Source organism: Artemia franciscana, chromosome 19 (genome assembly GCF_032884065.1).
Source record: "Artemia franciscana chromosome 19, ASM3288406v1, whole genome shotgun sequence".
Lineage (NCBI taxonomy): Eukaryota > Metazoa > Arthropoda > Branchiopoda > Anostraca > Artemiidae > Artemia > Artemia franciscana.
The window spans coordinates 15,912,675-15,936,386 of NC_088881.1; the positions used below are offsets into that span (position 1 = coordinate 15,912,675).

The window sequence follows — 23,712 nt, forward strand, 5'->3', positions numbered from 1 at the left end:
AAATAAGAAGCAACATTAAAAATTAACATTAACGTTAAACGAATATTAAAACGAAGAAATTATTACGTATATGAGAGAGTTGTCCCCTCTTCGACACCTCGCTCTTTACAATAAAGGTTGAATTTTGTCCCAATTTTTTAAGAACGACTCGTGAAACACCAGGGTCGTTTACTTAGGACACTAAGAAGCTTATTTAGAAGTACTGAACAACTATAACGTGAAGAGCGAGGTGTTGAAGAGTGGGCAATCCCTCTCATATACGTAATGATTTCTTTACGTTTTAAATTTTTTATTTTGCTCCTTACTTTTAGTCGAAAAACTCGTTTTTATTATATTTAATATTAACAAGCGTCCCAGAGCAAGCTTCATGACTGATGGGGAAATTTTTATCGAAATTCCAAAAAAATGGTCTTTTATTATGACTCTTTAAGTATATAAAATTAATAACCTTTCATGTTACCCATCAAAAGCAACGAGCCTGAGAAAATTTGCCTGATTTTCAGAAAAGTGGGCACCTTTAAAGATCACGGGATCTAAATGAAAATCATAACATCAGATTCAGCGTATCAAAGAAGCCTACTTTACTGGTTTGAGCTCCCATCTGAAAAAATGGGAAATTTCAAAATTTTGACCAGTCAAATTTCAAACACGCAACAATTCGTGTTTTTATGGCACTTGGTATTAACCAAGTGACATATCGCAAATTCTGTCGGTCCCGGTTTTGCTACTTTAGTCACTTCCAGGTAAGCTAGGACAATGAAATTTGGCAGGCGTATCAGAGACCGAACCAGATTAAATAAAAAATAGTTGTTTTCTCGATTTGACCATCGGGGGAGTGGGGGCCGGCTAATTCGGAAAAAATAGAACGGTTGATCAGATCTTAATGAAATTTGATGTTTGGAAGGATATCGTGCCTCAGAGCTCTTATTTTAAATCCTGACCGGATCTGGAGACATTGGGGCGAGGAGTTGGGAGGGGGAAACATAAAATCTTGGAAAACACTTAGAGTGGAGGGATCGGGATGAAACTTGGTGGGAAAATAAGCTTAATTCTTAAATACGTGATTGAAATAACCGGAACGGATCTGCTCTCTTTGGTGTAGTTGGGGGGGGGGGGAGGAGGGTTAATTATGAAAAATTAGAAAAAATGAGGTATTTTTAGCGGGTGATTGAATCTCAATGAAATTTGATATTTAGAAGGATATCGTGTCTCAAAGCTCTTATTTTAAATCCTGATCGGATCTGGTGACATTGGGGGGAGTTTGGAGGGGGACCTAAAATAATGGAAAACACTTAGAGTGGAGGGCTCGGGATGAAACTTGGTGGGAAAATAAGCAGAAGTCTCAGATACGTGATTGACATAATTGGAACGGATCCGCTCTATGTGGGGGATTTGGAGGGGGGGCTAATTCTGAAAAATTAGAAAAAATGAGGTATTTTAACTTACGAACGGGTGATCGGATCTCAATGAAATTTGATATTTAGAAGGATATCGTGTCTCAAAGCTCTTATTTCAAGTCCCGACCGGATCTGGTGACATTGGGGGGAGTTTGGGGTGGGGGAACCTAAAATCATGGAAAACGCTTAGATTGGAGGGATCGGGATGAACCTTGGTGGGAAAAATAAGCAGAAGTCTTAGATACGTGATTTACATAATTGGAACGGATCCGCTCTATTGGGGGGGGGGGGTAATTCTGAAAAATTAGAAAAAATGACGTATTTTTAACTTACGAAGGAGTGATCGGATCTTCGTGAAACTTCATATTTAGAAGGACCTCGTGACTCAGATCTCTTATTTTAAATTTCAAGCGAATCCATCGGAATTGGGGGGGGGGGGGCAGTTGAGGGGAACCGGAAATCTTAGAAAATACTTAAAGCGGTGAGATCAGGATGAAACTGGATGGGAAGAATAAGAACCTCTCTAAGACACGTGGCTGACATAATCGGACCGTATCTGCTCTCTTTGGTGGAGTTGGGGGGGTAATTTTGAAAATTAAGGTATTTTTAACTTACGAAAGGGTGACCAGATCTAAATGAAATTTGATATTTAGAAGGGTCTTGCGCTTTAAAGCTCTAATTTTAAATTCCGACCAGACCCTTTGATATTGGGGGGAGTTAGAGGGGGAAACCGGAATTCTTGGAAAACGTGAAAATTGGGGTGTTTTATTTTACGAATAGGTGATCGGATCTGAATGAAATTTGATATTTATAAGGAATTCATGTTTCAGAGCTCTTATTTCAAATCCCGACCAGATCTTTTGACATTGGGGGGGGGTTGGAGGGGAAATATTGGAAAACGCTTGGAGTGGAGGAATCGGGATGAAGCTTGGTGGATAGAATAAGCAAATGTCCTTGATACGTGATTGACGGAACGTGACTGTTACATTTCTTTGTAGGCTGGTCAAAAAGGCCTGTAGCTGTGCTGTCTGTTGAATATTTAAGTTCGTATGTCTTATTTTTATCACCATCTTGGTATATTTTGCTTTAGAAAGTTTAGACAACTAAGGTGCAACATTAAAACTTAAAACGAACAGAAATTATTTCATATAAGAGTGCGACTGTCTCGATCTCACTGCCGCACGCAAACGTGTTCTAGCGCTTAAAAAAAACATAATTCTAATTAAACGGCCCTTGTGTTTCATGAGTGGTTCTTATAGAATTGGAACAAAAGATGAAACTTTAGCGTAAAGTGTGGGTATTGAGTAGGGGGCAGCCCTCTTCTTTTACATAATCAATTCTTTTTGCTTCAATTCAGGTTCAATTGCTCTTTTTTCAGGGTGCTGGGGGAGTCAAGTCATCTCCAACGGCATAGCTATTGGACTTTTTAGCTCTGTTGAATAAAATGGCTATCTCAAAATTTTGATCCGATGACTGGGGAAAAAGGGAGTAGGAAGCTACTTGTTCTCCACTTTTGGTCACTTAAAAAGGACACTAGAACTTAATTTCTGCTCAGTTGTATTTCAAAAGCTCAAGGGTCTTGTACACAACAAAAAAATTCATACAAAACAAGGAGGGAGACCCCTAACAAACTACGAAATGAAAAATATTTAACCTGCAAACCAAATATCTTCAAACTTTTGCAGACCAGAAACAATCATTTAACTTTTTTTTAACATTTATCTATAACACAACAACTCGAATTACTGTGGTTGGGTTCCTGGTTTGTAGAAAACCAGGAAACAGGAAATATACCCCATGTAAATATTTCCCCTTTAAATCAAAGAGCACCAGAGACTTCCAGAGAAACTGGTCCAAATCTCCATCATCCTCTTTACAAAGGGGACAAGCATACCGCCCTTCAGGATGATGGCATTGCTTGATAGTAAAGTCGTCAGTCCCTTTATCCTCTCAAATTTTAATGAAATGAAAAATAAAATCTGATCTTTACGAGGCTTAATAAACTCTCTTGTGTAATTTCGCACTAGCTCATTGTACTTATCAAGGCAATTAAACCCTTAAATCTAGTAAATTATCTAAATTTAAAATATAGAGAGACAATTTATAATAATAAAGAAAACATTTCAGTTTTTTTCGTGGCTTCTTTTTTTCTTAAGATCCTTTTAAAAAGGGTGATCAGCTGATTCGGATGATCAGTCTCTATTTTTATGCCTCACTCTCTAAATGTAAAGTATCTCTGATAAATATTGACTGTAGGTACCCGTTGTACAAGCTCACGTCATTCAATGGATGGAACAGAAGTCTACAATTGTTTGTAATTTATTTCGAGTCTGTTTGTCCTAGTGGGTTCTAAAATGGAACTGATGTCATTTCCTATGCAAAAAAGAAGAAGCAAACACTTAAACTCTCTTGTGCGTCATTCCTTTCCGAAAGAGGGGTGGTCAAATTCCCAGTGGGTCAGAAAAAAATTAGGAGAAATGACGATGCGTCATTGCTACCCATGCAAGCATTGGCCGTGTTGCTCAAGTTGGAGGGGGTTTGTTAACCTCCGGTGTGGTTTTTGATAGTGTGGTTTTTGATAGTGTGGATTCAGCGGAGTCCAATTTTGTCTATTTAATTAGTTCCAAACTCTTTTAGATCGAAGCTTTCACGCATTGCTGTTAAGTTAAATCTGTTGTTAAAACGTTTTTCACTGGACATTTTTATCTATAACTTTTATTATAACCTTATTTTACTGCACTGTGTCCTTGTCCTCCTACAATCTGGCGTTTTGTGGGAATTAGCTGACCTGAAATTTAATTTAGATCAAATACAAATTTATTTTTTTCCTTTTATCAGGGACAGGAGAATAATAACTGATAACGGTTGGAAAGCGCAATTAAAAGTCCCGCCTAAAGATTGCCGGAAGAAAACAACTGACGTCACTGACCGAAAAGGAAACGAATTTGAAGATTTTTGCCTTAAGCGAGAGCTACTTATGGGGATCTTCGAAAAAGGTTGGGAATATCCTTCACCAATTCAGGAGGCAAGTATTCCAACTGCCTTGACAGGAAGGGATATTTTAGCTCGTGCAAAGAATGGGACTGGTAAAACTGGTGCATATTCAATCCCAGTATTGGAGATGATTGACCCTTCAAAGCATTATATTCAAGGTATAAAAGCTACTTTCAATTCTTTTAACTAAAATTACTGGTTGTTGGCATTGTTTGTAAATTTAGGTTATTTAAAACAATCTATTGTAGCAATTTCAGCTGCTTCAAAAAAGAAAATTAGTAAACTTTTCTCGTTTTCTTTCTTTTTTCACGGGGGTAAAGTTCTTCATTCTCTTTTACTTTTTCTTTGTTTTTTAGCACTTTCTTTTTTTCATTGGAGAAACGTTTTTCTCTTATTCTCTTCTACTTTTTATTTAGTCTATAGTGCTAATTAAGTATTCGTTGTTTTGTGAGTGTCCTTTATTTACTGTCTTTTAATCTTTCGTTTTCCGTTTTACTTTTTTGCTCTGTCATCGGTTTCGAACTTTAATTTTTATGGAATTCGGGGGGGGGGGGTTATTTTGAAAATTGAGGTATTTGTAACTTACGAAAGGGTGACCAGATCTTAATGAAATTTAATATTTAGAAGGATCTTGTGCTTTAAAGTTGTAATTTCAAATTCCGACCATATCCTGTGACATTCGGGGAGTTGGAGGGGGAAACCGGAATTCTCGGAAAACATGAACATTAGGGTATTTTTATCTTACGAATAGATGATCCAATCGTAATGAAATTTGATTTTAGAAGGAATTCATGTCTCAGAGCTCTTATTTCAAATCCCGACCAGATCTTTTGACATTGGGGGGGGGGGGGGTGTTGGAGGGGAAATTTTTGGAAAAACACTTGGAGTGGAGGAATCGGGATGAAGTTTGGTGGATAGAATAAATAAAAAAATGTCCTTGATACGTGATTGACAGAATCGTACTGGATTCACTCTCTTTGGGGGAGTTGGGGGGAGGGGTTCAGTGATTTGGCGAGTTCGGTGCTTCTGGACGTGCTAGGGCGATGAAAATTGGTAGGCGTGTCAGGGAGCTGCACAATTTGACTTGATAAAGTCGTTTTCCCAGATTCGACCATCTGGGGGGCAAAAGGGAGAGGAAAAATTAGAAAAAATTAGGGATTTATAACTTACGAGTGGGTGATCGGATCTTAATGAATTTTGATATTTAGAAGGACTTTGTGACTCAGAGCTCTTATTTTAAATCCTGACCGGCATTAAGCCTCTTCTTTTCCTTTTTAAATCAATCTTTTGATTCATAGAATTTTGTTAGAGCTCATACCATATGATCTCTTGGCTCTTAGCTCTTCTCGCCTCGTCACAAGTGCCATATGAGCTCTTAGCTCTTGTTAGGTTTCCTTTCATCATCTCTTGATATTAGACCGACAGATTGGTATTATAGTCAAAATATTCGACAATTGCTCTTTTTTTAGCGTTTTTTTCTCGGTTTTAGATGGCACTGAATACCCGTTCGATTCGATCCAAGTTAAGTGACTAAAAATGAATTGCTCACGTTTAGTTATACATAGCCTGAAGTATGAAGTTAATTAATGGTATATTTTCTCGGTTTTTACCCTTGTTTATTTTTTTTTTCGGTTGAAGGCGAAGTTTCAATTTTCTTCACTGGAGACGGGACTGATTACCCGCTCGAAATATTTGCCAAAATTAATTGCTGACGTTTAGTTAAAATTGTTAAAAACTTTTAACAGCAATATGCTATTGCACCTATCGGCCTGAAGTATTTGCCATCTGTTTTTCTAAATTGTCCATATTTTAAAATTTCGGGTTTTTCTTATAGGACGTGATTTTCCAATTCGGTTTAAGCTGAGTAACTTGATTTGATTTACTTGCTTTCGGTCGTAATTGTGCAAAAATCTAGCTCTAACCAGTAAGACAAATTTGCTACGACACGTGTAACGAATCTGATATGACACCTAGCTATCATGAATTCCTTCAAGAACTTTCCAGAATATCCTGATCAAAATGTACGAGTTATAACTTATTTAATGAATGGGTAAAAATACTACTAAATTTCAGTTAATTTTTGCTTTATAATATGAATGGGTTGACTTGATTATTTATAGACTGGAGGATTCCCTTTTGATTGTCATGATGATTATTTAGTTATCCCTGTCATAAAAAAACTACTGATGAGAAATAAAATCTGAACAGAAAAATCAAATATTTACATGGATGTTGTCAGGGAAACAAAAAGTAAAGTATAATTTTTAATTTTCCAGCCATGGTTATCGTACCTACTCGAGAACTTGCTTTACAAACAAGTGGTATTTGTATTGAACTATCAAAATACAGAGGCATTAAGGTGATGGTTACTACCGGAGGTACGAATCTCAAGGATGATATTATGAGAATTTATGAAAATGTCCATATGGTTATTGCCACACCTGGTCGTATCTTAGACCTAATGGAAAAGAGAGTGGCCAATGTTGACAAATGCAAAATTTTGGTCCTTGATGAGGTAATTTTTCATTTTATCTGACAGGAGTTTGGCTTCTACATTTGTGTATCTGCAATAGCCATAGCTCATCAAGCGAAAAAATGGAATGAAATGGAGCTTCAAATTTTTTGAAATAAGTCGTTTTCTCTTCTTCTTCTTCTTGTTCAAACTCTGTTGGGAAGATGAATTTTATTCCCTTTTAATCTCCCTTAGTTTTAGCTATAAATTTGACTGAAAAAGTTTTCTACCTTCTCTAAGGGTCATTTTCACCACCGTGTTTTGGCCGTTAACCAGTTATTTATAGCCGTATTATACTTGTTCAATAGAATATCGCCAAAAGAAATTTTTAATAATTACGTCGCGAGACATGGCTCTTGCAGAGGTCTTAGTATTGCTTAATACCATTGACGACTGCCAGTAACCCTAGAGAAAACAGGTTAAAGGAAGTTGGTTTGTTTGTAAGTATTAGAACAGACAGTTTGTTGAACCAAATAAAAAGCCGGCTTGCTCAGATAGTAGAATATCTACTATCGACTCTCCCTCTCTCTCTCCATATATATATATATATATATATATATATATATATATATATATAACACAATTATAGTCACTTTTTTTTCAACATGCTGTTAATGCCTGACAGGTTATTGCTTATTTCCGTACAAAAACAAGAATTGACATTAATTTGAAAGGAGTTGACCACTATGTTACAGAAATTATGTAATATGATTAGAACCATTGCTATATATTTGAAATTTGTAAAGATTCATCATTTTTTTTAATTCTTGATCTCAGGTAAATTCACAACAGCCGTGAGCTTACTGATCGCGTTCCTCGATGGTTGGTCAATTTATGCTAGGTTGCCTCATCGTTCATTACTAAAATCATGACGAAAATCAGTAAAAAAAAAAAATCACTAAAAAAAAATAAATGTATTTATCAGATAAACTTATCATCATTGAGTGATTGGATAAAATTATGTTTGGTATTCTTCGAGCAGTCTTAATCACAACTGTTCAGTTTTATTTTTGTGAATCAATTGCGCTGCTGAAAGCGCTACCAAATGATCATATATTGGAAAATACTAGATCAGAAGATCTAGTACAGAAATTCTTCATTTTCGGTACGACAAGTTGAGTCTTCTGTTGAGTTTTATATAAGTGCTAAATATATAACCTAGGTTCACAGACATGAAATTCAAAGAGAGTCTGGGATATAAATTTTAGTGTAGCAAAAGTTAGATGTGGTTAGGGTAGGGACAAAGGGGCACTTGCCACCGGCGCAGAATTTCAAATAAATAATCTAACGGTTATAATCATTTTACATGTTTGAATTTTCATTTTTTATTAAAATGAAGTAGAGTGTGCAGTTAATAAATGAAGGTATAACTTAGACTTTCTAAAAATCTTTTAAAACAAAAGGAACTTTAAAAACAATTATACTGATCAGTAAGAAGAATATTAACATAGTTTTATATACTTAGTACTTTTTTAAGAGAGATTTTCAGCAAAGCAAATGCAGGCCCGATCTCCTAAATTTAGTAGCCTTAAAAAGTGTGTGGACAAAGGGATGAAAGTAAATATATATTATTGATTAATTATTCAAAATAGTTGTGTTAATAAATGAAAATTTTGTTAAATTTTGGGCCGAAAATTTTGAGGTAGACGAATCGCCACTGGCGAAAGTTAGTGTTTACCTTCATAATAATAATAATAATAATAATTTATTCCAGAAAAAGCCCGTGGGCCATAGGAAATTTACATAACAAAAAACAAACAACAAATTAGCTAAAATAAATTAATACTATTTAAAGAAAATGCTCCCGATGTGCCGCTGCAATCCTGGCAAATCTTGCTATCCTTTTAATACTCGGGAAATTTGTCTCTTTCATTCTATCTACCATCCATATCTCATTCAATTTTTCTTTACCATACATCTCTCGCCTCCATTCATTCAATTCGACTCATTCACACAAAAAATGTCTTAAACTTTCATCCTGAGATCCACACAGGACAAGCAATAGATTCTACCTTCTCCCCTTTTCTCCCTTGATACTTTCTTTTCTCACCAATCAAAAATCAATTTCCCCTCCAATCCAAATAAGCCTTCAAATCCTCTCTACTTAAACCAACCTTCCAAAATACCTCCTCCTTCCAACTACCCTTTATCTGTCTATACAATTTTAACGACCCTGAACGATCCAGAATTCCCACCCTATCTGGATTCTTGGTTCTTCAACCTCTCTTGTACCTTCCTTATTACTTATGACAAAGAAATACTGAGCAATTTATATCAGCTTGGCATAAGCATGTTTTAGTGGAACTGGAGGGGTGGGTATATTCGTTTCAACAAAGAAAACAGTCTAATCATATGAGCATTATATACAAAAGTACTAGTAAAAATTTAAAAAATGGTAAGGTTGAGGCATACACACACACAAAGTTTTTTTTTTCGTTTTTGTTTACACCCAGTATTGAAAGATGTTATTTGATAATAATTTCTTTGAGCTTGACATAGAGCTTTAAAAGGAAAGAGCTAACTACACTCCTAAAAAACTAATTATACTCTTCAAAAAATGTTGGTTAAATCATGTGCCCCCACGATTAAAACCCAATGAACGAAATTTTCTTCTTCCTTTTTCCTAAACGTTAGATCTATATGGTATTAAGCGGTAAATATTTTTGTTTTTGTTTTTTTGTCTTCCCGTTTTTGAGAATGCAGAAAAACAAACTACTTATGATAAGAGTTTTATTTTCTGAGAATGACGAAGTGTGGAAAACCACATCATTTGTTGTTTATCTTGATACGAAAAAACAGTTAGAATATTGTTTGAGGATAAGATAAGGTGCTGGAGTCTATTAGTATTCTTTTTTAAAACAGATTAGATGAAACTCTCTCAGTTACTTTTATCAAGACAATCCCAAAGTGCGATCAAGATATATCAGAAAAATCAATTCAGCAAAAAAAAAATATCGCCGCAAAACTGAATAAAAATATTATCTAATTGTACACATATGAACTCTTTATATATGAATAAATTCATATATATATATATACATATATATATATATATATATATATATATATATATATATATATATATATATATATATATATATATATATATATATATATATATATATATATATATATATATGAATTTATTCATATATAAAGAGTTCATATGTGTACAATTATTCATATATATATATATATATATATATATATATATATATATATATATATATATATATATATATATATATATATATATATATATATTTATAAATTTATGTGTATTCATACATATATGTATGCATATATGAATCTATTTACATAAGTATTCAAAACTAACAAAACAACACTTTTATGGAGAACGATGGTCACAATACTCAGGACCGTATCCGGGATTTTTTTTTTTTTTTTTTTTTTTTTTTTTTTTTTTTTTTTTTTTTTTTTTTTTTTTAGGGGAAGGCTGGTGTTCACAAGTATTTTTTCTGGGAGGGGCTTACAAAAAATGCCTGACAATTTGTATTCATTTTTGTTACGTTTTTACGAGTTGGACAAACATTTCGGGGGGGGGGGGTCAACCCCCCTAATCTCTCCCAGGATACGGCCTTGGTGTTACTCATCTATACGTTTCACTAATCCATGGCGATAGCACTATTTATGCATCAAACGAAACACTTAGGAGGAAGATCTACTCTATTATCTGTTGATCATCTCAGAAATTTATTGGTGACTAATTTTCGAAGTTATGTCAGATATCCCATATTTTTGGTAATGTGCCTTTTTCAGAATTAACGGATTCGGAAAGATTATTTACAAAGCTGAAGAAAAATGTACATGGATACTCCTTATTTGTTATTATCTAATAAAATAGAACGCTGAAGAATACATGAGGTGTAAACATTGCATTTGTAAGTTTAGCAATGTTTGTCAGAGGTTAAGCAAATTTATCCAACTCTTTTTAGGCTGACAAATTGTTATCGCAAGACTTCAAAGGAATGCTTGATCGTCTGATATCATTTCTGCCGGAGGACAGACAGATACTTTTATACTCAGCCACGTTTCCGTTGACTGTTGAAAGCTTTATGAAAAAACACTTGAAAAATCCCTATGAAATCAATCTGATGGATGAACTAACACTGAAAGGTGTGACACAATATTATGCCTTTGTTCAAGAAAGACAAAAAGTTCATTGCTTAAACACCCTCTTTTCCAAGGTAAGAAATGTTTACTAAATCGTAATCTTCGTCACTTTACTGAGCAGTTAAGATTGATCCTCTTGGGGGGTGGGGAGAGGTACCTACTGGAGCGCTTAAAAATAATAGTTGTGCTTAAGTATATTGAGGGTAAGGAGGCTATAGTACATCACCCCCAGAATTGTGAAGATGTTCAAGCACAAAGAACTTCAAAATAGTTTTTGCTGCTTTGACGCACTTAGATCTGATCGTATCTAAAACGGCAATTTCCTCGGATTTTTCTTTACGTTGTTTTACAGTTATGAAGTTTTTAGGGCGGTGCCACATTTTTGTCAGTGTTGCCAAGTTCAACCGTAAAAATAGATAAAAAAAACTTGCTATTTAAATTTGACAATACTTTTCGCCCGTAAAATTTTGAAATTTGGCAATGTTGTGATTCCCAAGGACAACTGCACCTTAAAAGGAAAGCTACGCCTTCTTAAGCTGTAAGGCGTCGTATGTTTTTAGCTTTTGTACGAATTTCCCCCCACGTTTTTTTTTCAATTTGGCTCGCTTCGTCATTTAGAATTTGATTTAGTTTTTAAGTTTTCTTGAATTGATGGGAAATAATGATAGTGTAAGTTGCGTTGATTTCGTTTCAGTCAAAAGTCCTCTGTCAGTTTTATGTTGTCCCAATTCCAAGAGAATTAGTTTGACTTTCAATTTCAGATATCTGATTAGGATTAAGCTGGTATTTTATACCATCCTTATAAGTACTGGATTAATGTTTAAAGCCCTTTTTTGGATTCTCCTAATTGAGATGTTACTGGTAGGGAGGAATGCAACAAGATAATTTTAGGCCATCGGTGTAAATAGTAGAGGAAGAAGGAAGAATAATTGGCAAATACCTTTTTGACACTCAATTTCAGATATATGACGTGATATCTTTTGAATTAGAACTAACTTTTTGGAAGTGATGAAAGTCCCGAGAGCCATGACTAATTGGAGTCAAGACAGATAGTCTCAATGAGAGATAAAGCTGGCATAACCCTTTTTCAGAATTGTATAAAAATGATGTCATGTCAGTTGTTGATAAATAGTCTTATAATGGCATCCTAGGGCAGAAAACCTTTTTTTTTGTCAAAGCTCTTTTGACACTCTTTTGACGTTGTCTTCCCTGAAATTCCCACTTGAAATTCCCACTTGAAATTCCACTCCATGAGGAATTTTCTGTTTTATTTTTATGAATGAATACTGCCTTATTCTTCAAAATGCTGTTGAAACACGTGCTTTCATAATTTATAACTTAAGCCAGTAGCGTACAGTAGCGGTCCCATCTGGGAAATATGAAGGAAAAAAGAAATTTTTTGAAAGCTATCTGCTTCTAGTGGAATTTCAGGGAAGGTAGATTTACATGTGAGAGTTTAGAGTTTTTCTCTGCAAAAAATTGGATTGTATTCAATAGGAGTTTTAAAAGTTTTTAACTCCAAGGGTTTACGTCTTTTGACGTTGTTGAGGCATGGCTCCCAAAGGGGTTGAGTATAATGTAGGGTTGAATATAAAAAAGGGGAATTGTTAACTTGTTAAACTAGTTGTTCAAATGCTAAATGCTCTAAAGTTGAGGAAGCAATCTGGACGAAAAAGATAGTAGGGTTAGACGTTTAAGATATATTTTAATTAAACAAAGCTAACTATCCAACCTAAAAGCCAAGAGCTCTACGGAATCCTCGTTTCTCATTTTCAAGTCATTTTTGAATGTTTGGTTGATAAATCAATAGGTGGTAAGAAGGAGGAACCCCAAACAAAGAGCTAAATTTAGAAAAAGGAGCCCTTATTCTAGATCGATTTGTGGCGCTGGATTAGTGATGTTATAGTAAGCAGCCCTCAGCCTTAAATGTATTATTATTATTTTCTCTCGACCGCTTCGTCTCGTAGAATCTTAGAAAGGAGCTCATTCATCTTAAAATTAAATGTTTTAGTGCTGTTGGTAAAGATCGAGGGTATTTGATGGGAACCAGTCCCTTTCCTATGTCCTTTTTGTTTCTGGGCAACACCGTAAACCACAATGGTATCGGGTAAAGATTCTGAGAAAGGCATTTTGTTCAGTAGTGTCGAAAGGTTTATTAAGTATACCCCGAGGTTCGACATGACTCCCACAGTATCAGGGACGAAGGTATTTAGTTTTGTAAGTTACCCATTGTTCATAGGTAGGTTTTAGTAGAAAAAAGACGTACATTTTTCGTCTTGGCTGTCGGATCAGCTTGTAACTCTTAGAAATCGTTCGCTAGGCCAGAATTTCCCAAGGGTTTACTCTAGAAATGGCACGCGTTATTGAATAGATCAAAATATGTTATGCGCATCCTTGTTTACAAAAACTTTTTCTTTCATAATTAGGCCAAAGGACCTTAAATCTTTGGTTTGGAGGGAAGGGACGGGGCTAAATTTTTTCGTTATCGATACTCAAAAGTGTTTTGCGCCATGATCCCCTGTGGAACTTCAGATATATGTAAGATAGGCACCTGGTAAATAGAAAGATAATATGTGAACTCAGTTTGTATATGCAACGTCTCGGGTATTACTTGGGGACTGAAATAAAACTTTCATGGACTCCTAGGCTTGGATAAGAGGACGTGAAATTTTGTGCTTATGGAAGAGATGGGGGAGGGGGAGGCAAAATGTCGTCGCTAATTGATTTAAGTTTTTGTGCTACGAGTTTCTGCTGGCATTATTTTCACAATGAATTAGCAAGGTAAATTAAAAGACAATATGTATACCCTGGCTACATAATAGCGAGTCTGTTTATAGCATATCTCTTTGTTCTTTTAAGATGATTTTTAATTATGGAAAGAGATAAAACATTAGGGTTCAAGTCGGGCAAGTAAACCTGACTTAATATTAATAAATTAAACCTGACTAATTAATTAAGTAAACCTGACTAAGTAAACCTGACGTAATATTGCCGTTGCTAGGTCGCCCGGAACGCCCAAGCATCATTATCCCGGAGCGTCCTTTGTCGCTCAGAAAAGGAGGTCTTGTGTCGTATTCGATAATCAAAGATTTTACCAGTAATGACTCGTTCCAAGAAAGAAGGCTATTTTCCAGCACTGCGAAAAATTGAGGCGCCTGAACTTCATTATGTCCTTTTGATATTCCGGCAGAATTTTTGGAATCATCCTAGCGAAGAAATTCTTACTGTTCAAGTCATTTATTAAAATCTGTTGAATCTTTCAACGGTATTTTTTGGGATCATCATAGCAAAGGAGTTCCTCCTATTCGAATCTTGAAATTTTGGTGAACGGTGCTGAGTTAATCCAAAGTATATTCTGATAATTCTGGCCGGTAAACAACGATCTGATAGGACGAGATCTTGAAATCTGACGACCTTTTCATCTTTTATGTTATAAAACCAACAATGCCTGTCTGAAGAAAAATTGAATAATGTTTTTAATCATTACTTGGGAATGTTGTCATTTATTTTGAATTAAAGTCAGGTTGCCATGGCTAATTTGAGAAAAATTAGGTTGAATTAAAATCATGTTGCTATCAAGCCACTGGAAATTATAGAAAAAAGCCAATACAGATAGTTTTGGTGAGAGGCAAAGCTGGCGTAAGCTTTTTTGAGGATTAACACGGTGTTAGTGAGTACAAAGTCAGGCTGAAGGCATATTAGATGATTTTAAAGTAACCATTCCAAATTGTTGTTTCCAGATAGAATCCTATACAATTAGTCTCTTTATTTAATATACACACCTTGTATGATCACTTACTTAAATAATTCAGATTTTCCATGGATGATAAAAGAATGTTAACGCAATTAAAGCTTGTTATTGGAATAGACTAGACTTGTTATTGAAAGAGGTCTGTGCCTTTTTGTCTGGTTTGTTTATGTATTGACACTATTGAGGGCGCTGGGAATATTGAATTTTGTTTAAAATATATGAAATTTCAGCTTCATTGTCATTTGCATTTTTGTTATGTTATCAAACAACATTACTGATTGTTTTGACCTATGTTTAATGTGCCAATAATCAATTTTTGCTGTTAAGGTACTGCTGGGAACTTTCTCAGGGTCGTTTCTGGGTCTGTTGCCGTTTATAATATAATGACTACAGTAATTCTGCATTATTACTTTTTTTTGTGAAAAATGGCTTGAATATAGAATGAACTATGTCACTGTGCTTAATTAGATGTATACATTTCACTTAGTCATTATTTTACAAAAAAGTGAGAAAGCGAGATTTTTTTTTTTTGGAAATCATTTTTATTCGAGTACCTAAAAAGATTGAAGTATGAAAATGTGTAATTTGGCTTTAATTTAGCATAATCTACTGAAAAATTGGTTGGCTAGTCTTTAAGCTTGAGGTACCGAAATATTTCCTGTCCTGATTAGGGCAAGCCGATTAGTCGCTACAAACGCGATTAGTGGACCAAAACTTCAGTAGATGGATATCTAGCTTTCCAACTTATTTTGAAAAAGTGCGTTAATTGTCATGTCTTTCAATTTTCTTTCTTCTTTTTTTTTAGCTTCAAATAAATCAGTCAATTATTTTTTGCAATTCGACTCAACGTGTGGAGCTGCTTGCCAAGAAAATAACTGAATTGGGATATTCCTGCTACTATATTCATGCTCGTATGCAACAAGCCCATCGCAATCGTGTCTTCCATGATTTCAGAAATGGAAATTGCAGAAACCTTGTCTGCTCAGGTATTTTTACCAATGTTGTCTTTGTGTGAAATTTGATTGGGACGGAGTAACCAGGACCGGTGTTCTTCAAAATTAAGTCGAGGTTGAACGAACTCTTAATCATACTCCAGTAACATCTCAAGCCTTTTTATTTAGTTCTTTGGGGTTATCAATTGTTTGGTATTTTTTGTTTTCGATTTGTTACTTGGTAGTGCTTCAAAGTATTATAGCCTAATAAAAAAACGTAGCCAAATTTGATGCCCAAAATTTTAGTCTATTTTGTTGGATTTTAGGAGAGTCAAAGTTAAAATGTATTCATGATTTATCATTTCCACACCTCTAATTGAAGATTGTTGAAAAACTGTTGTTAAGTTTTTGGAAAAAAAATATCATTGTTTGAAATTGCAGACAAGAATTATTTTACCACATATCTTTTGTAACTTCAACAGATGGGTAGAATATAATTTGGTGACAAACGAGACTCGAAGCCAGTCGAAAAGGTTTGGTGACTATTAATATTGTCATTTCCGACGCTTGAAGATTTTGGCTATCGATACTATTCTAGCTTATCGATCAGTGGAAATCACTTTCTGTCAAAGAAGAAGTTTGCCTCTATTGATTCTAGAGTTTACACAACAATTACTGTTTTTTTCTCTCTCTCTTGTCCACTGCATTTCAAAGCATAATATTTAGTTCAGAATACGAACTGGTCTACTCCCTGAATACATGGAGTGGTTGATGTTAAGATTGTTCTCAGGGAGACAGAATAATTCAGATTTGAAATATTATGGCCACAAAATCTATTTGTTCGGATTTCAAAGCCCCCTCCCCCACATCAGGTTAAATTCTTTGTCAGTCCTCTTTGGGTGCCGGGCACCTACGAACTGACTTAAAATTTGCCAGATTGTATCTGAGCGTTTGAGCTGTTCATGAGGCAAGTTGGTTTAATCTATTCTTTGGTTTCTATTTAAGTATTAAAATACTTGATTGTCTCTTACTCGTTTATATTCATGATAAAGATGTATTATAAGGACTTATAAGGATCGTTGCTTCAATATTGCGAAAACTGAAGAAGTTATTAAGGCCATTGAATAATAGAGAATATATTTTTTCGAACCAATTTGATTTCGTATTCAAGTCAGAGGTACTGAAATATTGCCAATACTCAAACATTACAATCCCTTTTTCCTCTTCCAAACAAACCTACGAATTTATTTAATTTGTTGTTACCGCAAGTGTCTTATCTTATAAATTGAGTCGCCCATCTGAGACTCTAGGCGGGCGGGCTGCCCTATTAGACTTAAATCACTTGTTTGCTTACGAATTTGGGCGACTTGTCGGTGAACCAATATTTAATTAATTTTTGTTAGTGTAACTGTCTGAGCTTACGAATTTGGTCACTCGCCTGACACTCTAGGCGTGCGGGCCGTATTAGGCTTTGGCCTAATATTGGGCCGTATATCCCAGGGGACTTAACGGTCGTGTGTCAATGCTAAAACTTGGTCGACCTGCCTGAGACTCTAGGCGGGCGTTTCTCTCCTAAAGCTAACGCACAGGGATTTGTCAAATAAGAGACTTGTAATTAATCCCGTCGTTTACCAGTGCCTTTTACCCAAACACTTGGAAAACTATAGGTCTCCCCGTTCGCCTGCGAGTCCAGGGGACTTGCCAGCTCCCAACTGAGACAGTTCAAGGAGACTGTCAATCCTGAAACACGGTAGTCCACCTGAGACTCTAAGCGGGCGAGCCTATTAGGTTTAGGTCACTTGTTAGCCTGTGAATTCAAGCAAATTCAGTTCCCCGTTTTGCATACAAGTCCAGTGGTCATCGTCCGTCACGAGTCAATCCAAAAATATTGATCATCCCCATTGCTATTCCAGTCGACAAAGCTCATATAATGAGAAGAATCTCAGTTGCCCAACTGTCTTCATAGTCCTGTTGACATAGTCAGTCATAAATCCTTTAAAAGTTTGTATTTGGGGTCTTCAATTGCCTTTAGATGGCTCATAGAAATTCCTCCCTAGTTCTGCCCTAAGATGAATTGATGATAGACTATCTATCAACAAGCGACCTGACATCATTTTTTACAATTCTGAAAAAGGCTTATGCCAGCTTTGCCCACTCAGTCTATCTGTGTTAGCTTTTTCTCCAATTACTCTTGGCTTGATGGTAACTTGATTTTAACTCAAAAACAAAAATGATGAACCATCCGAAGTTGTGATTTTGCCAAATTTTAAAAGGCTTTCTCTGGAAATAGAATTTACCCCCCCCCCCAAAGATATCATTTAGAAGTTGTTTTTTTTTTTTTTACTATTTTCGTCCAAAGGAAATATTGTTGGGGCAGCAAGAATCTACCATTATAATTGTCACTCATCTTCTTTTTTCAAGTCAGTTGATTTCAAGGAGGTTAAATAGAAGTGACCTATGTCCTTCTATTTTAAAGGTTAACTGGAAAACCTATCATGCAATGTGTTTTTAATATCGCTTTCAGTATCCTGTATAGGAATTTTGGCTAGTATATGTAATGTTAAAAGTTTAAAATAGGACAAGAAACACTTAACAATGAATTAGATATGTTGTTTTTACGAAACGGAACCGTTTTTCTAACTTTCAATTTAAAAAGAGAGAGGAAAAAAAGTCTGAGTTGACACAAAGTGGCAAAGCCTTTTCAATTTCAGTATTTCGGGCTGGATTTGGTTTATTATTGTATTTTATCATTGTAAAAGAATCAAAAAATTGAGTATAAAAATCGAAATTTTGCAACAGAACATCCCTATAACGTGCTTTCACTATCCCTCGGTGTGCTTTGCGCTACTCCTATTTAACTATTTTATTGAACATGGAAACTCAAAAAATGAAAACTCCGAGCTAAATTAGAAAAAAAGAAAAACGTTCAAATTAATCCTTGTAAATATGTTATATACTTGTAAAGGGAAACATATTTGTTTATAAGAACCAAAAATAAAATTTCTTCGTAAATACTCATTTGTTGGGAAAAGGTAAAGAGAAATTGACTTGCTTCAATTAGCAAGGGGGTTTTCGTTCATAAAGTTTCAAAATTTGTATAACAATTTTGAGACTATTGCGTCATTTGTGTTTTATTGAAAACGAATTATATTACAAATGTTTTCTTTTGTGTTTACAACATTGAAAAATAATAATTACAATGGATTAAACTCTTGAGTTACTGAGTTTTTAGCTATTAAAATCATTATATAGCGAATATTCAGTTTATATATTTTACTTCTTTCTAAGGGCTGTTCAAAGATGCATAAAGTTTTCAGAAAAACGCAATAGGCTTAGGGCAAGGGGTAGTAGCCAAACTTCTGTTTGTAGTGATTTTTGTTCGTTTGAATTTGACTTGAATATTCGAATTAGTTTTTATTTATTTTGAATTTTTATTCATTTATTTAGTACCTTTTATCTATATTTGATATAATTGTTTATTTTATGCCTGTTTTTTGTGAGTTTCATTTATTCTTTGATAGTAATTTCTGGTCGTTTTATGTTTAATTATTATAGAAATTAATTTCTGCTGATCTGAAGTTAAATATAGCTCTTTACATTTCTTTGAAAAGCTTTTGTTTTGGGAGATTTTTTTAATTGCTATATATATGTAAATAATGTAATATATATTTGGCGAAAAAGATGAATAATATTTGAATTAATGACAATAGTCATGATGAGCACTAGTTATCCCTGTCATATCTTTTCTATGATTAAAAAATTGTAAACTGAATCAGGAATTGTCATTTTATCTATAATCCTTGCCAAGTGTATGGCTTCATTTAACCGATCCTTTTCTTTAAAGATTTATTCACTCGTGGTATTGACATTCAAGCTGTCAATGTTGTCATTAATTTTGACTTTCCGAAAATGGCGGAAACATATCTTCATCGCATTGGTCGGTCTGGTCGTTTTGGCCACCTTGGTATTGCAATCAATCTTATCACCTACGAAGATCGGTTCAACTTGCATAGAATTGAACAAGAACTTGGGACAGAAATTAAGCCCATCCCTAAGGTATATTTATATTTCTATTGAATTAGTTGTTTTTCTTTCTATCATCGCTTCTACCTAATACTATTCGGTTTCGTGGTGCAATTTGGGTAATGTCGTAATTATTTGAATAAGAAATAGTCATTTTGTAAGGCCCGTCATTTCTTATTGAAAGGGGTAAAAACAGGTTGTTTCATATGCTATTCGTGTCATAATATCTTTTGATCTTAATCCTATTCATCACTATAATATATATTTTTAAGTCCGTGAATTTTTTTTTTTATTGCTCAAGATGCTAAAAAGATAAATTTCAGGAATTTAAAATTTGAAATGATTTCAGGAATAAAATTTAAAATTTCGGGAATTTAATGTTTTTTACTATAAACAATAAGAGTATCTTATTTGGTACCATAAATGTTTTATATTTGAACTAAATTTGAATATATTTTTATCATTTTAATTTTTAATTTGTGTTTTCAATTGTGTTTTTTTAATCCAGTTCAGTTTCATTGACTTTTCTTTTTTTTTTCTTTGAAAAACAGTGAGATATTTTATTTCCTGTTTGAAGTGATACTTTCGTCTAACATTTGTATTAGGAATTTATGTAAATACAATATCGGATAATAAGAATGACTGTCACCAAAAAAATGAATTAGTTTTCTATGTTAGCATCAGCATTTATTTGTTGTTTTCTGTTGTTTTACAAGGAAACAAGTGACATTAATAGAAAAACAATCAAACATTTATTTGATTCAATTGTCGAAGAACTATTTTTTGACTTTTTAGTTTGTATCATAAATTACATCTATTAGGAAATTGTGGAGAAGACTTCACCGCCTTGGAGTACCAAGAGCAGTGAAAATGTAATCTGATTGTTAGAATAGGTCAAGCGGTGATTTATATAATCATATGTGTATTTAAAAAATCAGTAAAAATCGAAAACTTAATTTTTAATGAGGAAGACCTCCATACGCAGTTGTACAATTTTTGGTACTAAGGGGTATCAAACTAAAAAATTAAACATGAGTAGTTTTTACTAAAGACCGTCTAAGTAATAGTGCTAGGGGTATACCACCCGGAAAATCCCTCCCCCCTTGGGAAATTTCCCCGACATGCAAATTGAACAGCCTAAGGGAAAGTATGACAAACAAAAATAATGAAGAAAAGAAGAAGTTTTGAATATCCTACCAATATTCTAAAATATAGGCGAAACGTATGGTGTAGAATATCTTATAGTGTATATTTCTATATTTTGTCTCTTTTAATTTTTTTTTTTTTTTTTTATGGCTGAATTAACATAGCAGGGTAAGATAAAGGTTAAGGAAAATAATTTGAAAATGTAAAATTAGGGGCAACTGTAGATCGGTTGCCCTATGATTAATGTATACAGAGTACACTAAGAAGTACAAGTAAACACTTGCTGTGAACTTTGTCTGGCACAGACAACTATAGTATATGATGCCAGCTTACCCCTTGCGATCAGGAACGTGTCCAGTAGGCGTACATCAGAAGTCTTTCCGTCTTAAGTACCTTTAAAAAAGGTATTTATTTGTTTATTTTTTAATGTAATTTAAATGACATGGAGTCCAGTGTTACGTGTGGTGTGATGGAATCGAATACGATTGCACTTTCTAGAAATTGTTTGAAAGTGACGTTCTCAGTTTCAAACATGGCTTTTCAATTTTGTGGCAAAATTGTGGCTAATTTTTAAACACGAGTTGCAGCTGTATTTCAGGAAAATATGTAGGAAATTTCCCCGAAAATATAACTGAGTTCTTGCATAACCTTGGCGGATTATACCAGAAGTTTGTGATACATTCTTATTAGATTTGATCTATTGCATCAATGGGTGACCAGTATTATGCATTTTTCTAAGCTTAAGCTTAAAAAAATTTCAATCCCTTTTGATTAGCTCTACCGATGTAAATGAGTGTGAAATCGGACGGTATTTGATATAACCGTCTTTGACGAGTAACCGGGGTCATGGCTTTAGTTATGTTAATGAAATACACAAGACTAAGGTACTTTCACGGATAAATTTTGAATTCAATTTTCGTATCACAATCTTAAAATTTCTAGCCAAGCAAAATTATCCAAATATGCCATATTTATATATATGCCAATATGCTATATATAAATTGGGACCAGATGTGTGGAAGACTAACTGTTAGACCATTAGGGGGAGAGAGATTGACCGTTAGAATTTACAGACCTATGAAAAAGACCATTTTTTTTCAAAAACATCTGATGTTTTCCAAATGATTGTGAATTGATAGAATTAAAATTTAATAGAAAAATCAGTAGCATGCGAAAAAAAAGTATACCAAACCAACGCATTAGAAACCCATGCGAGAGGAAAAACAAGTCCGTGAACGAAGGGTTCAATATATGGGTGTGCTTATGAAGTAATTTCAGGGGGGAGCATTAGAATTGTTTATTGCATTTCATTAGAACGGTTAAAATCATCTAATTCCGTGGGAATGATTAGAAACCATTGAAAATACTGTAAAAATGTCTCGACTTTAAGAGGTGCAGGCCTAAAGACCCCTACATTGTGATAGTGCCTCGGATAGCATACAACCAACAAAACTCATGTGTTACACTAGAAAAATTATCTGCTAATTAAAAAGTGGAACAGTTACAACCAAATTTAAGAAAGCTCTTTTAAGAAAGCACTGAGAGTTCCCACGGTATCTAATTTAAATGATAATTAACCGTTTTGCTTTATTAAATGCTTTAAACGATAGTTAATTAATTTTAAATTAATTAACCTAATTCAACTAACCGGTAATTAATTTGATTAATTATAATATCCATACATCGTTCAATACATCGCAGACACAATTTGATTCAAAAGCCGTAAGTATTGAATTAAGCGAAGTTTATTATTTGGTCGCTAGTTAAGGTATGCATACCATTGTGGTGGTAACAACAGCAATCAAAGGGGTCAAATTAACCTTGACTGGGATGCCCACTGAATTGGATAATCTGTCTTGGCTTTTTTCTACAATTGGCCATGATTTTGACTTTTCTCACAACTATTCCATTTTTTTTTTTTTTTATTGCTTCGGGGCAGCAATTACTTTTTCTTTCTTTTTTTTTAATCAAATATCGATTCTTGATAGTTACAATAATACCCGATATTTGCTCTTATGTACCTCTGCTACTTTATTTAAGATATAATAGAGAGTTTGTCTGTAAAGCCATTCAATACCTTTAGTTTTCTAGCATCGAAAAGATGATAATCGATACTCCTTCAGATTTTTTTTTGTATTTTTCAGATTACTTTTTTTTTAAAGGAATCGGAGATAAAAGATGAATGAGAAAACAAACAAATAAAGCTATTTGTTTTTTAAATATTATATTCTTTCTATCAAATTGGAAAAAATTGGAACATATTTTAGGAGAGTGGTTAATTTGAAGGGAACGTGGGCCTTTGAAAGGAATGCTCTCCCGTCCCTCATTCATATATATACCCTTGATTATCAAAGACAGGCTTACTTGATTTCCTTCAAAATAGGAACCGGGCCACCGTATTGTGTGTCTGGAGAATATGGAGTTTATTTAAACACCAATTATTATCTATTAACACTTATTGAAAAACTTATTATAATTTACTTGAATTTACTTAAACATTAATCTACATTCACTCTTTAACATACTCCCAGAAATCCTTTATAGCCTGAAAAAGACTCTCGTGATCTAGATTAATTTAGTACCCACTGATATTGTAGCTTACTTTTCAGAGAGTTTTTTTTTTTTTTTTTTTTTTTTTTTTTTTTTTTTTTTTTTTTTTTTTTTTTATGAAAGACTAAGTACTATAAAAATATCGATGATCATAGTTGACATGTTTAGTGTTTCATGTATTCCATATAAAATGTATGATTATAACATAATCAGTAATATCAGTGGTTATATATTATTGCACACGAGCTATTAAGTTAGACTTATTGGATCTTT

The 23,712-nt window shown here is 34.0% G+C and overlaps 1 protein-coding gene and 1 non-coding gene across 3 annotated transcripts in view; both read left to right on the top strand.

Annotated features, from left to right (window-relative positions):
- LOC136039339 (ATP-dependent RNA helicase me31b-like) overlaps positions 1 to 23,712 on the top strand; it is a 51,191-nt gene that overhangs the window by 21,987 nt on the left and 5,492 nt on the right. For both annotated transcript variants that reach the window (XM_065722966.1, XM_065722967.1), the window contains exons 3-7: positions 4,236 to 4,549; positions 6,668 to 6,906; positions 10,860 to 11,111; positions 15,594 to 15,774; positions 19,565 to 19,776. In XM_065722966.1, coding sequence (XP_065579038.1) covers positions 4,236 to 4,549; positions 6,668 to 6,906; positions 10,860 to 11,111; positions 15,594 to 15,774; positions 19,565 to 19,776 — 1,198 coding nt within the window. The remainder of the gene's footprint in view (positions 1 to 4,235; positions 4,550 to 6,667; positions 6,907 to 10,859; positions 11,112 to 15,593; positions 15,775 to 19,564; positions 19,777 to 23,712) is intronic.
- LOC136039678 (small nucleolar RNA R38) lies at positions 6,529 to 6,602 on the top strand. Its single transcript, XR_010620509.1, has one exon. It is a non-coding gene; the product is annotated as a small nucleolar RNA R38 (small nucleolar RNA).